Source organism: Simochromis diagramma, unplaced genomic scaffold, assembly GCF_900408965.1.
Source record: "Simochromis diagramma unplaced genomic scaffold, fSimDia1.1 OVJJ01000313.1, whole genome shotgun sequence".
In the NCBI taxonomy this organism is placed as follows: domain Eukaryota; kingdom Metazoa; phylum Chordata; class Actinopteri; order Cichliformes; family Cichlidae; genus Simochromis; species Simochromis diagramma.
Window position 1 is genome coordinate 1,603,987 of NW_024387372.1, and position 14,730 is coordinate 1,618,716.

The 14,730-nt window shown below is 44.7% G+C and overlaps 1 protein-coding gene across 3 annotated transcripts; it reads left to right on the plus strand.

The window, feature by feature from the left end:
• The first annotated feature begins 277 nt into the window (after positions 1 to 277).
• On the plus strand, positions 278 to 10,731 carry kpna5 (karyopherin alpha 5 (importin alpha 6)). Of its 3 annotated transcripts, none has more exons than XM_040008449.1 (14): positions 278 to 418; positions 3,195 to 3,328; positions 3,765 to 3,866; positions 3,949 to 4,048; positions 4,503 to 4,597; positions 4,983 to 5,114; positions 5,377 to 5,465; positions 5,535 to 5,634; positions 5,769 to 5,932; positions 7,041 to 7,119; positions 7,207 to 7,332; positions 7,417 to 7,544; positions 7,975 to 8,153; positions 9,009 to 10,731. In XM_040008449.1, exons 2-14 carry the CDS (start codon positions 3,200 to 3,202, stop codon positions 9,194 to 9,196), a joined length of 1,611 nt encoding a protein of 536 aa, XP_039864383.1. In that variant the 5' UTR covers positions 278 to 418; positions 3,195 to 3,199; the 3' UTR covers positions 9,197 to 10,731. The 3 variants fall into 3 exon arrangements, with proteins under 3 accessions (XP_039864383.1, XP_039864385.1, XP_039864384.1); XM_040008451.1 differs by having other exon boundaries at positions 301 to 371; XM_040008450.1 differs by lacking the exon at positions 278 to 418 and adding an exon at positions 450 to 597.
• The last annotated feature ends 3,999 nt before the right edge of the window (positions 10,732 to 14,730 follow it).

Consider the following 14,730-nt stretch of genomic DNA (forward strand, 5'->3'; position numbering starts at 1 on the left):
GTTAACAATCAGAATCAAATCGAATGCGAAAGAAGACCCCTGAACACAAATCAGCGTGATGAGAATGACTAATAATGGCAGACAAGCATATTTGGGAAAAATGAGAAGAACTCTCTTGTCCCGTCCGCTGATCGCTGATCTATGATCTATACCGCATCAGACACCAGGGGGCGAAAGAGACGTTTTGGCTTCATGTTTGTGGAGCTCTAGGTCGTCCATGGGGAAAAGGGGGGCGGATTTGGCTCTTTCGGCTTCCCGTACTATACCGGTGGACGGAAACGGGGGTGTTGTTGACGCGCGGGGTTTGCTGGGAAAGTTTTAGTTTGACGCCATTTTGGATTAAGAAACAGAGGGAGTAGTCGAAGTTGCAGGTATTTCACAGCCGTGCGTGTTTTCAGCTACATCAGATCTTCACTGGGTAAGAATCGGGGGAGGTTATGTAATAAGGGTAGAGTTAGTAAAACCGCTGCATTGAATTTACAGCAGAGATGTTGACCACAAGTTAGCATTAGCTATCGAGTTATCCGGGAAGCTAATTTAGGGTCTAACCAGGAATAAGTTGGCCAAAATCCGTTTTGTTCTGTTTCACGGAGTGAGGTTAGTTTCTGCAAGCTAGTAAAACGACGTGTTACGAAATCGCATAACGTGGGTATTCACTATTCATGTTGTCTGTTAAATGTGTGCCTATACTCTCAGGAGTGGAGGGATTTAAGCAGTTAGGCATGACCTCCTTCCTGACCGGGAAAGCGGGTCGTGTCCACTTCCCTGATAAAGAAATATCCTAGTTTAGGAGCGGCTATCGCTGTCATTGTTTGCAACGCTTCAGTTTAGAAGAAGGTGAACGTTAGCGCTCATCATCTGTGGAGGTCCTCTTAAGATCTCGGGTAGGAGAACTCACTTGGAGGTGGAGATTGCTGTGACCTTAAATACTCTACAGTTTTCCAGGTGGTGCTGCATGTCTTCTCCGACTTGCTGAATATTCCCGAAACGATTCAAACTTGGTGTCGATTTAGATGGAGACGAGGTTCCGAAGGTGAAGCCGTTGTTCTAAACAGCGCTTTACTTTGGAGGTGTGGTTCGTTGTGTGGCAGTGATGTACCGTTTCTAGCACATTCTGTGGGAGACTTGGACTATTGTTCTTTAATTGCTGTTGAATTGCTTCTGTTGTACTATTTTCTGTGGCTACAATAATAAAAAACAATAGTGCACTCTAATTTTGAAATTAAGTTAAATAATAAAGGGTTGAAAGTAGGACTGCAACGATTAATGCGAATAATTTGATTATAAAATTGACTCAAATGCTTCGTTGAATGCATGGCTCTGAATTATGCAGATGAAATGTTAACTTCAGTTACAGCTCGGACGGAAGCGATACCTGCAGCAAACGGGGGTTTGAGTCTAAAGGGCGGCATTCATGTCGAGCCTTTCCTAACATTTTTTCAGGTTGAAAGTGGCATTGGGTTAATATTTAAACATATTAAAATAAAAGCTTGTTTTCGGACACTTGGTGTCGTAAGCCCCGCCCTCTGTTCAAAGATGGCCGTTCACAGTGGACACAGATGCTTCTTTCACTCCTCTTTCCAGTCATCTGTGTTCTCTGTGCAAAATGTGAACATTGGCATCCTTGAAAGAGTGACCTTCGACCTTTAGATGATGATGTCCAGCCCACAGAAACAAAGGTCTAGATAGTGACTATAAAAGCCACCGACCGAGAGCAGTCACAGGGATCACAGCTGGTGTGTTTGACGTGTTCTTTGGTGTGCGGGGAGCTTACCACAGGCTTCATTTTGACTTTTGAGCTGGTGGAATAAATTTGTGGTACTGCTGCCTTTTGTGGCATAGTTTTATGGCATGTTTTGAAAAATACTGCATTTTGTTCGACATCCAAACGACAGCGAGTCTCATTCCTTCGCTCATCTGAGACTTCTGCTGTCCCTGTCCGGTAGCATAGAAACACGCCTGCTCGGCGCGTTCCAGCCGGTAGACATGTTTCCAGTTGGCAGGTGTGAATAAATGATGCATTTGCAGCCTGTGGTAGGAAAACAACCTCACGGTGAATTACATGCAGGCAGCTTTTACGATGCAACCATTTAACCCATGTACATGGAAGAACTCAGGGTACATCGAGTATATTCGATATATCGCCCGCCCCTACCCGAGGGTTGTTAGGTTGGACGCTGATTATTGATATTACCATCTACACCATCACGTCTTGTTTTCAGCAGCACAAAAGTGTTGCATCAAAGCACAGGGCAAACTTGAGAATGCTAATATGTTTGCTTTCCTTCATTGCAGACACGCTTGGTCTTTTAAAGGTTTACAGACACAAACTCACTCGCTCGTCCCATCAATCGTCCCTTCAAGGCGGTGAATCGCCCGTTTAACGAACTAGTGAAACGGCCCCAAAGCATAATCTGTCAGTGCCATCAACTCCTACTGTGCTTTACCAGCTTTTTTTTTCAAGCAGTTTTGAATGTATTGGGAGAGAGAATAACAATCATTGACTCCATATATAGAAATAATAATCATAGCATTACTATAAGGACTCACAAATGTCAGCAGATTTGTGAAGGCCGATTGCTGAAATGATCGAATGGACGTAAGAGAATGTAGTGCACTGGGAAAGTATTCCAGGTGTGTTGCTAGCAGCCTGGACAACCACAGATGGTCCCACAGCCACTCTGTGTGCTTAGGTGGTTCCTGGTTTGACACTTGGCATTGAAGTTCGGTCTTTGTTTGATCAGACCAGAGAATTTTCTCAAGTCCTTCAGGTGCTTTTTTGGCACTCCAGGTGTCTTTCACGTCTTACAGAGTCACTTCTGTCAGGTGACTTTACCATGCAGGCCTAATTCTTGTAGTGCTGCAGAAATGGTTGTCCTTTGCAAGGTTCTGCTGGAGCTCTGTCAGTGTGACCATCAGGTCTCTGTCCCCTGCCTGACTAAGGCCCTCGTACCGTGACTGCTCAGATTGGCAGGGCGGCCACCTCTAGGAAGAGTCCAGGTGGTTCCAAACTTCTTCCACGGAGGCCAGTGTGCTAACTGGGAGCTTCAAGCTGCAACAAGTTTTATGTACCGTTCCCCAGTCTATTACTCCCGCGCACACTCTGCTTGTTGATGTCATTTCGTATGTTGTAAAGTAAAATGTACCGAGGCTTCAGCACGGTGGTGACTGCATCAATCTGCTTAAATCCTCAGACACAATGGCAAGTCCAGGGAAAGACAACTACAGGATGAAGAGCTATAAGAACAAAGCACTGAATCCTCAGGAAATGCGTCGAAGGAGAGAAGAGGAAGGAATTCAGCTACGCAAACAAAAAAGAGAGGAGCAGGTGATCTTTGCTAACGTTTGGTGTATAAAATGGAATTAAGCTAACCGAGTTCAACATGTGTGTGGGACTGTTATGGTCCTGTTAGCACCTGCTGTGTTTTTCCTATCAGGGTGTGAGTTCTGCTCTCCTGCCTTTGCTACCAGCTAACTGCACTCAGCAACTGGGGCTCAAGTTCCCATTAAAGAGTTGTGTCCATGTGGCTTCTTGCTCACTCTGTGTCTGTGTGTTTGGTTAACATTGATTTTGCTGAGCTTTTGTTTTTTGACTGGTTTGTGTTTCTCTCTTTACTTTGGTCCTGATTCTTCTCCGTCTCCATTTTCAGTCTGGACTTCTTTACAATATTCAGGCTGCATCTCTGCTCCGATCACCGCCGTCTCCTGCAGCCTTTCATTTGTGCGTCTGTGCATTTATTTAATGTGTGTCTGTATGACTGCAGCTGTTCAAGAGAAGAAATGTCTGCATACCTTCAGCTGATGACTCCATGCAGGAATGTCCGATCCAAGATCCAGACATCAGCTCCACAGTACCCATCACAGGTGTAAGTGTAAGCTGCCTCTCTCCTGTAGGTTTGCTGTGCTGTAGTCTGAACTAAACATGAACTCTCTGATGCGTTTGTGCAGGATGGAGTCATAACAGCAGATATGATTCAGATGATCTTTTCTGAAGACCCCGACCATCAACTAATTGCTACACAGAAATTCAGAAAATTGCTTTCCAAAGGTGTGTCTCTGTGACGTTTAATGGAAGATTCGTGTTTCTGTAGTCGGTTTACTAAAAGAGAAATAACTGTTTGGACCAAAGTTGAACAGAGAAGCTGCAAAGTTATTTTATTCTGCTTCCACCTGGCTGTCAACAACAGGCTCTGCTCTGTGTGCAGCTTCTGCAACGCCTCGTTTCTACAGGCGCAGTGCTGCCTCAGTATCAAAATACTAAAGTAATCATTTCCCACAACTTTATCAATGTTGCACCACACCTGTGCTGGCTTACACAACAGAGATTAAACCAAGAGAAACACACAAAATGACCTGAAAAAGAAATGTTGCTCTTTGAGGTGTTTTTCTGCAGAACACAAATTTAATTGGTTTTGTGAAACAGCCTGTTGCTCTGTCTGTGAAATGCTTTTAACCCTTTAGCAGGTTTGTGCTCAAAGTGTTCACTTGTTTCTTTTGCACAGAACCCAGCCCCCCCATAGATGAAGTGATTTCCACTCCTGGTGTTGTGACTCGGTTTGTGGATTTTCTGCAGCGGAGTGAAAACTGCACACTGCAGGTCAGAGAATCCAACACTGTACACCTGAGAGTATCAGGACATCTGGATGTCTCACTATCAGACAACAGATGTGTTCCTGTGTCATGTGTTCACCTCAGCAGACGTCTACAGTCAGATTATTGCTTGTATTTCATTTATTGTTTCATTTTGTCCTTTGATTAATTTGTTATTAATCTCAAAGCGAGTGGGTGACATGGTGCTTCACAGGGCAGCAATCTACATGTTGCTTTATTATGAGTCATATTTATATGTATTTAATAATAATAGCTAGAATGTTGAAATGATTGGTAGGCGTTACACAGCTATTGTGAGCATTGAACCTCCAGTTGTATCGGGTAAAACTGTTGTTGTTGTCGTCATATTGTCCACGGTGTGCTCGTAACAGTTCGAAGCGGCCTGGGCACTGACCAACATCGCCTCTGGGACCTTCTTGCACACCAAGGTTGTGATTGAAACAGGAGCTGTTCCCATTTTCATTGAACTGCTGAACTCGGAGTACGAGGATGTGCAGGAACAGGTGAGAGTCACATGATAACACCTGCTTAGTTACAGGTAATCTGCTCATCTATATGCTCAAAACCAGCCTGAAATAGAAGAGCATCCAGTGCGTTGCCATCTGTATCGTGGATGTTGAGTTTTTCTAACAGTTTCAGGACTTTTGAGAGGCACAAACCTGAATGTGTGTAAACTGCTGTGGTAGTGTTTGACAGGATGAGTTTTAGTGTCAAAGGCGGCCTGTTGGGCTGTAACGTAGTTGAAGCATGTTGGCTGTTTTTCAGGCAGTGTGGGCACTGGGGAACATAGCGGGCGACAACGCTGAGTGCAGAGACTACGTACTCAACTGTGGCATCCTCCCGTCTTTACAGCAGTAAGTGTTCGTCGTCTGTCTGCGTTTGTGTGTCAGAGCTGCACTAACAGCTGGCTCTGCTCTGTGCAGGCTGCTCGCTAAATCCAACCGTCTCACAACAACCCGAAATGCAGTGTGGGCTCTGTCCAACCTGTGCAGAGGGAAAAACCCACCACCAGATTTTGCAAAGGTCAGCCCCGTCATTGTTGTTGAGTCACTGAATACTGGAGCTCATTTGCCTTCCTCCTCCTTAAAGTCGTGTTTCCTGTACTGATCATGCGGTTCCAATATTAAATTGTCCCCTTGTCTGTGTTATTTTGTCAGGTGTCTCCTTGTCTCAACGTTTTGTCCAGGCTGCTGTTCAGCAGTGATCCAGATGTGCTGGCCGATGCGTGTTGGGCTCTCTCCTACCTGTCTGACGGCCCCAATGAAAAGATCCAGACGGTCATCGACTCCGGCGTCTGCCGCAGGCTCGTTGAGCTGCTCATGTACGACACTGACATACTCTGGTTGTTGTTGGTTTTTGCACATTTTTTGAACTTGAATGAAAATTGCTCCCTAAATGTAAGAGCTGATTGTGCTGTGACAAGCTTTGAGTGTTCCACGTAGCTGTGAAGCAGTTTCAGCCCACTGTTTAACGTGGATTGGATTTAAGTGTCATGAGTGTAGCTGAGTTTCAGCGTGCGAACTGGCTGGACATGGTCCTTCACAATTTTCTGGGAGACAGCTGAAATGATTCTTCCGTCAGTCATGGGGAACACTGGCCATTTGCCCAGTTGGGTTAATTGAAGGGACGCTCCACACCAGCCCTGTAAGTGCTGACACGAGCCCATTCGTTCATTTTCATTGCTGATGCTGTATTGCCCAATCAACACACTTAAGTGCCACAAAGTAAATAAACGGCAGACGAAAATGACGCAGACTGAATCATCAGCACGCGAGCATGAGCGTTTTCAGTGTGGATGAAAACAATAGTGTGGACGCGGAGACCAAAACGCTGTTTTCAAGTTTATCCAGGTTGGTGTAGCTGAGAGGATTATTCCTGTGTATAGTAAAGGGGGCATGTTGAATGCTGGGTATCAGCTTGGACTGAGAGCAGGTCAGATCGGGGGTGGTGACACTTAAAGGCAGCCAAAAGAAGAAAACTGAAACATTAATAAACGAAGTACTGTGGTGAATAAAAACTGCTGTTGGGTGGTGCTGGATTTAAAAAGAAGGGATCAGCGTGTTGAACAGAAATGTGTGATTAACAGTCGGCGGTATTAGTTTCCCTTGCAATGAGCCTATTCATGCACAGTGTCTAAGCTCCAGCTTTCAGTCCTTTGAGTTTCTTATTGGTGGTATGAAACTTCCAGAGTCACAGGTTCTTTTCTGATATTTTCTTGTCTGAGAGCGTCTGCTCTGTTCGTCTGTGTTTTCTTTGGGAGACGCAGCGTCCAGTAGAACACAATCAGCTTCCTCTGATTTCGTTCCCTGGACGATTTGAAGCATCAAACGTTGTTTTCTTTTGATGGCGTAACATTGTTGCACAAAGAATCTGTCGTTTCTGATCCCGTCCACGCTTTGCACGTCTCACTGTGTGCCTCCTGTTTCCAGGCACGGCGACTACAAGGTTGTTTCTCCTGCCTTGCGTGCAGTGGGAAACATCGTGACAGGAGATGACATCCAGACTCAGGTACAGCCTCTGTTTCTTCCATCGGTGCTGCTTGGCCTTTTCTCATTGACAGCATTAAGATCTTTGGCTCCTCTGCTTTCGTCTCAGGTAATCTTGAACTGTTCAGCACTGCCGTGTTTGCTCCACCTTCTCAGCAGCCCTAAGGAATCCATCAAGAAGGAGGCCTGCTGGACTGTGTCCAACATCACCGCAGGAAACAGAGCTCAGATTCAGGTATTCTGCTGCGGCGTCTCCGTTTGTCGTGGCGAGATGAAGAGCTGCTGTTTGCTGCTGACCACATTTTTCTGTTTTTGTCAGAACGTCATTGACGCCAACATCTTTCCAGTACTGATCGAGATCCTTCAGAAGGCCGAGTTCCGCACAAGAAAGGAGGCTGCGTGGGCAATTACCAACGCCACCTCTGGGGGCACTCCCTCACAGATAAAGTGTGTTTACCAGACATACCCGCCCTCGTCTTAAAAACACTTGAGCCAGGAGATGTGAAGATTCCTCCTTACGTAGTTCTGGTGCCGTGTTTCCCACAAATACAAACTTGAGTCACAGTTCAGTGCGAGTAGTTGCACCATGTGATGAGTCATTAAAATCCACCAACGTTAGCTGAGCCCTGCTTCAGATGGTGCACCACACTCTTTCCTACAAACACCACATGGATGTGAATGTGACTCGTTCAGACTGTTAAATCAACAGCGCTGGTTTCATTTTACATGTTCATATATTTGGTTTGTCAGATTTCACTGTGCTGGGACTTCTCTACACATTTGCACAACAGGAATTGGTGGAAATCCAAAAATCAGTCGTGCTTTATAAACAAAGTGAAATGCTGCTGAGGACTAACGTTTGTGCTTTCCGTGACAGGTATCTGGTGTCCCTGAATGCCATCAAACCTATGTGCGATCTGCTGACAGTGATGGACTCTAAGATTGTTCAGGTGTCACTGAACGGTTTAGAGAACATCCTCAGACTGGGAGAACAGGAAGCCAAACAGAATGGAACTGGCATCAATCCGTACTGCGCTCTGATTGAGGAAGCTTACGGTAATGCTCGCAAACCACCAACAGAACATTCACGAGCTTTCATTCACTCAGAAAAGTGGACACGTTCTTTCCACGTTCTTTTGTGTCGCGTTTGGTTCCACACCCACCGAGTGTTCACTGCACCTCGGTGGGGTTGCTTCTTTCTCGGCACCTCTTTGTAACCGAGCGTGCACGAGCGTGTTTGCAAGAACGTCTAAGTTTAAAAAAGTGTCAAATAAAAGTGAAAGCTTTGTTTAGGAAGTATGTACGTGAGGGGAGAAGGCAAAGTTTGGACATTTTAAGAACCACAAGCTTTATAGGCATGTTGGTATTTTTGTCTCTCTCTCTCTCACACACACACACACACACACACACACACACACACACACACACACACACACACACACACACACACACACACACACACACACACACAGCCTCCATCTTCCCTGACTATAGTCTCAGGTGTGTCATTTGTAACATCAAAGGTTGGAGGTTAGACCCTCTGTCCACATCTTTGGAGTTAAATCATTTCTGATCACTTACAAGAAATTTAAATTAGCAGCATTTCTGCATCGATGATTAAAATGAATGAAGATAAACGGGCTGGTTCTTGTGTAGCGTGTTTGTAATCTGCTCGCGGACTCCCAAGGTTTTTTAGCGCACGCACACACGCACACACGCTGCTGGATGCAGTGGAGAGGAACTCGGGGTTCAGTATCTGGCCCTGCCGTACTTTGGCACACAGACAGGGATGGAAACAGCAACACTTTGATTAGAAATGCCTGCTGTAACTATATTCACAGGAGCTTTCTGTCACTCAGTGTTGAAACTTCTGTCGTGTGAAGATTTGTGCGTTTGCTTCCATTCTTTCAGGATTGGACAAGATTGAGTTTTTACAGAGCCACGAGAACCAGGAGATCTACCAGAAGGCCTTTGACCTGATTGAACACTACTTCGGTGTGGAGGAAGAGGATGCCAGCCTGGCTCCACAGGTGGATCAGAATCAAGGCCAGTTTGTCTTCCAGCAACAGGAAGGACCCATGGAGGGTTTCCAGCTTTAATCCCACTGCACTTCCTTAGTTCAGTCTTGTTGGACTTGGAACGTCTCTGCAGCAGACCCGTCTCTTCTCTGCTGTGCAGGATCTTCACGTGTACTATGCCTGAGATTTGTGAAAATAGAGATCAAGCGTTTGGCTCCTCTGGAGTCCTAAATAGAGAGCTGAGCTTTACCTGTTTCCGTACCGTTGATAAAATGTCTCTGCCATCGAAAGCCGACTCAAGTCAAAAGGTTTTGAAACCTTGTTTTCAAATTTAGTGCAAAATCACAACGTTAAGCTTTCAGTGGTGTTTTTTTAATCATTCAAAATGATGTTAATATTTATGTCTCCAAGCCATCATCCATATCCCTTTGTGAATGTGAAACTACCTCTTCAGTCTCCAGAAAGAAGAGTGAAAAGGGAGAGAAAAGAACACAGAGCATTGCTTCATTTTTCCATTGATGTGGAAATCTGAAAGGAAATCCGGATCCGACATGTTCAGATTCAGGGTCACCTGTAGAACAACACTACTGTATGTCCCAGCGCTGCCGTCTGGAGCAGCGGCACATCCACCTTTTACTTCTAAAGGACTTGAAGAACGGAGGGCTGTTGTGTCTGCTGAGCTCGTTAGAAACAGAAGAGTCGGAGCTTTTTTCCTTCACCTCTCACTGAAAGCAGCTTCCTGCATCGAGCAGCGGCCTGAGTTAGTCTGTGACAGTGTTAGCTTTTCATTGCTGCTAATTTCAAATGTTCTTTCAGTTGATCCGCAAGTTATCAGGACGTGGCAGGTAATGTCTGTGACACGATGCTGTGTGCAAAACTCCTTCCCGTGAGATTGTTCAGTTTTCTGGTTTGCCAGTTATCTGTCTTAAATTATTTCTGCCTGGTGGGATTTCCTGAGCGACCTGGAGGGTTTTGTATATTATATATACATGTAAGAAAGTGCAAAGACGATATTTAAGTGGCTGTGGGAATAGGTTATATGCAATATTTTTTCTGCTTGATGCTGCTTATGCAGTTTTGACAGTTTCATTTTGAACTTTGAATATTTCCACTTTATTTTTTCATGTTTTGTTGTGGTCGAGGTCTTAAGGAGGAAGCGGAGGCTTCTTTCCTTCTTCGAGCTCCGCCCCCGAACACTTTTGATACGTGTCGATTTGAGTACAGTGACATCAACTGGACACAAAATCAGTCTATATTTATGTGAAGTAAAACTATTTGTAATGCAGAATTTACATCAAGCACATTCAATCATATAGTTTTCTAATATTTCTGGTTTCTCTGTTTTTCTTTTTCTTTTGTTTTTGTAGTTTTTGGGTTTTTTGGCTTTTGGAAGTTCATTTGCTGTGTTCCCGTCGCTCGTGGATTCATGTGTTTAATTGTCAACAGCCGATGTACAACAGTGTGATACTATAATATGCAGCCTGTGGTTCCTGACACACACGGAGACCTGATGGTGGAGGCTGTTGTAGTCACTGATCATGTGTGAGGCTGCAGCTATATGATGTAAAAAAATAATAATAATAATTAAATGTATCCATTGGATAAAAACGGTGTGAGCTGTGGTGTGCTGTGAGTTTTCTGGAAAGTTCTCGTCCTGTTTGACTTTGGTGTTTACAGCCTGTGAGGAGGACGAACAGCAGGTGTCCCTGTGCAGATGAGTCAGATTGTCTCAAAGCCTCGCTGCGACCTGTGACGGCTCGTTTGAAGCTGAAGCTCCGGCACGAGTCAGAGTCACACAGCTTCAGAAACACTGGGCCGAGGCGTGGGCTGAACAGAGTCACGTGATCGATGTCGTCCGAAGCTTCGTCACTGCTTCAGCACCTTATTCAGTGTTTTGTAAGGAACTGAATCACTGGCAGGATGTGTGCTGTGTTTGGGTGATTTAGCGCGAGGTTGTGTGCCACATAATTAGGGACAGTTATAGTGTATATATAAAAGCATCTGTCTCCTGGTAAATTACATAATCAGGTGGAGGCAGGGACCTCACTTCACCTACTACAGAGGTTCCCAAAGTGTGGGGCCCGCCCCCTAGGAGGGTGCAGAGCCATTGCAGGGGGGGGTGTGGTATGAAAAGGGGGGAAAAAAACGCTTGGACACTGCTAACATGGACAGGTTTGTTGATGGGGCGCCCACAGAAACACAAAGCAGGAGATGAAGCGTCGCTGAATATGTTTCCAAACCAACTTCATTCTAAGCCAAAGACTAGAAAATATGTTGAAGAAAATCTTCCCTTTGGCTTCACCTGCACAGGTGCTGAGGTAGGTCTCCCTGCAGGACTGGTTTCCCCTGCGTCAGGAGCAGCGCTGGGCTGTTTAAATCACGGACAAACAGGATCCCACAGCTGTTTATGTGTTTAAACCCATTTTGCACAGAGAGGCATTTTTTGAAAAATGTATTGATGCAATGTTGAATATTATTACACAGGAAAAAACAACTACACGTAAAATAATGACACCGTGACGCCTCTGCCTTTGTAAATGGAGGGACAGTAACTGCGTGTAAAACCTGCAGACAGTCAGATTAACAGTATTTTGTCTCTATCTGCTATTCTGCAATTCATCCCATGTAAACAATAACGTGGCCACAGCGTGACGTGAATAAAGGCTCATACCTCTGACGGTGTGACGAACTCTGTATTCCTCGTCCACACGTAAACGCAAAAAAGGAGTTTTAAAAAAAATCTCAGTTCTCGGTGGTTTGAAACGCCGTTTACGTGGATGAAACAGCTGCGTGTTCAAAAATACCCGTGCAGGTGCGGACGCAGCGTAAAAGAGTTAGTAGTTTATTTTATTACTGCCTGTAATTTATTGCAGATTATTGTATTTGCTTAATTGTTTACTAAATGTTTGAGGTGTGAAATAAACCACAATGGAGCAAAATATGGGTGTTTGTGGTTGGAGGATGTGGGGGGGGACATTTTTCTTGTAAAACAAAGGGGGCCCAGCAAAAATGTTTGGGAACCACTGGCCTACTGTAAGACTGTGCTGTACATTGTTATATATAGTGGGGGGTTATTAGTAATAACTATCAAGCAGAAGAAGAACACACCATGTGTTTAAACAAAGGTTTATTAATCGAAAATGATTTTATTAAAATAGACATATCATCATTTTTCCACTCAAAGAAACACGTTCAAAGCCTCAGGTGTCCTCGGGGTCGGTGTATCTGTTGTTGTTCATTGTGGTAGGTGATGGAGAGGACAAGAATCAAATTCTGTGGTCTGAAGATTGCAGCGCTTCTGTTTTTAGTTGACGCATTAGTTCATTGAGCTGATGCAAAGGTGGTTTACGACCAAATATTGTGGCTGCAATGACAGTTAGCATCTTCCCACGCCTTTTCCACGAGTGAGGGAAGGAGCAGGAGATCGATGGACTAATGGATGTAGCATCTGCAGTAATGTGTTAGTCTGAGTCATAAGGTGCCAGCAGAGGTGGCTCACAGTTTGTAGCATAAAGGTCTGAATTAACTGAGACTTACTGCTGTTTTCTGTGTTTCTATATTTGACCCTGTGATGGTTTTGTTAACTTCACATTTCGATCATAAGATTTCATGTCCGTCAAAATGTGTAAACGTCCCAAGATCCAGTCGCCTGCTTTTGTGCTTGGATACAGTATGCATGTATATATTTTTCTCTACCATTTATTTTTTGTGCAGGGATTATATTAATTATGGAATTCTGTTATGGGCTTAGAAGATAGTGAAACTAACATTTAGGAGCCAAATTACCACTCAGTGGATGCTCAACGCAGTCACGATTTGTGAAGCTGATGAGAAACAGATCATCTTGACACTAAGACCTTACCTGATAGAAGACTGCAGGTGTCGAGCAAAGGTTTTGTTCTTTGTCCCCACGTCTTTGTCAATGGGAAAAATTCCTCCAAACAAAATATCTCCTGGAACTGGAACTCCTGGTTTCCTGGTATCCATTCCAGTAGCATGTCCACTTTGCAGGCTAATAACCAATAGCATGTAAGAGTCCTGACCATAACACTGTCCTGAGTGTGTTTCCTCCTTATTGGCTCTTAAAACGTTTTTCCTTCTTCCGCTGAAGTTCAATACTCTTTTCTGACAAAGTTGTATTTTTACTCAGTTGTATATAGAATTTGTATTCTATTTTTATCCTATTGTATATTTTATTCTATTTTATTCTACTGTATATAGTATTTTATTTTATTCTATTCTGTACAGTTGTGTACAGTATTTTATTCTTATTGTATTCTAATTTTTGCTATATAACTTTTGCACTGTCCACTTCCTGCTGTGACAAAACAAATTTCCCACGTGTGGGACTAATAAAGGTTATCTTATCTTATCACAAACTCCCTTTGGATTAGGATAAAAGAAAATTCCCTCTTGCTTCTGCCTCCAGGCTTTAGCATTCTCGCATTCCCCCTGCAGCCTCCATTTCCCCATAACCAACAGCACACCGAGCATCTGTTCTGCTGAAGCCGCCTTATAATATTTTTGCTATTTGATGTTTACTGTCTTGTTAAATACAGAGACAGCCAGGAGTTCCAAAAGGTTCGTTTTTTTGGGTTTTATGTTATGTTACGTCGTTATTTTAAGTCAGTCTTGACAAAAAAAAACCCACTGTTACAGTTTGTCTGGATCCATGGTTGTCTTGAGTCAACCATGTCCACTCCAGTCCGCTAGGTGGCAGCGCTGCATTGACACTGTCACAACTCCGGGCAGCACAAACGCGTCAACTGTCCGGAAATAAAAACTGTACTTGCGGAAAAGGGAACATGGAAGCGGCAGTGTTCATTTTGTCTCTTGTGGATTGTTGTGCGCTGATTTTCCTCTCCGTTTACTTCGTATCCTTTTCGATTCAGTGAGTCGGGCGACGGTACTCGTCTGCGTCAAAGCGGTTTTCTGTCCGAGAGCTTTGCTGAAGTCTTCTCTGTATAAAAAGGCTAATTTAATAGCAGCCCGCTAGCTTGTTAGCCGCCTTGTTATGAGCGTTGTAGTCGGGCTTGTGTGACGGAATAAGTGTATGAAAGTTTGTAGAGTGTTTTGAGTTAGCAGTCACGAAGAGCCGCTATCTGCAAATATCTCTACTGATAGTTTCATTTCACACTGTCGGCTTTTATGTTTCAGTCCCACGCAGCGCTGCGGTGCGCTGGGTGACCCACGCAGCGCTGCGGTGCGCTGGGTGACCCACGCAGCGCTGCGGTGCGCTGGGTGACCCACGCAGCGCTGCGGTGCGCTGGGTGACCCACGCAGCGCTGCGGTGCGGGTGACCCACGCAGCGCTGCGGTGCGCTGGGTGACCCACGCAGCGCTGCGGTGCGCTGGGTGACCCACGCAGCGCTGCGGTGCGCTGGGTCCACTGTTGCTGGACCGATCGGCGATGAAAAATGAGGCCAGTCCAGCACATCCTTATTAATATGTATGTATATATTTTAAAGGATAATCGAAGGAGCCACAGTCAAGGTCCTGAGTGCAACATCCTTTTCACAGCACATTGGACCTTAACTTGAAATATAGATTATAACCTTGTCTGACCTAGAATGTGACTACATCAATGCTAGAGCCTGCTGTTCCAAGCTAAACAAA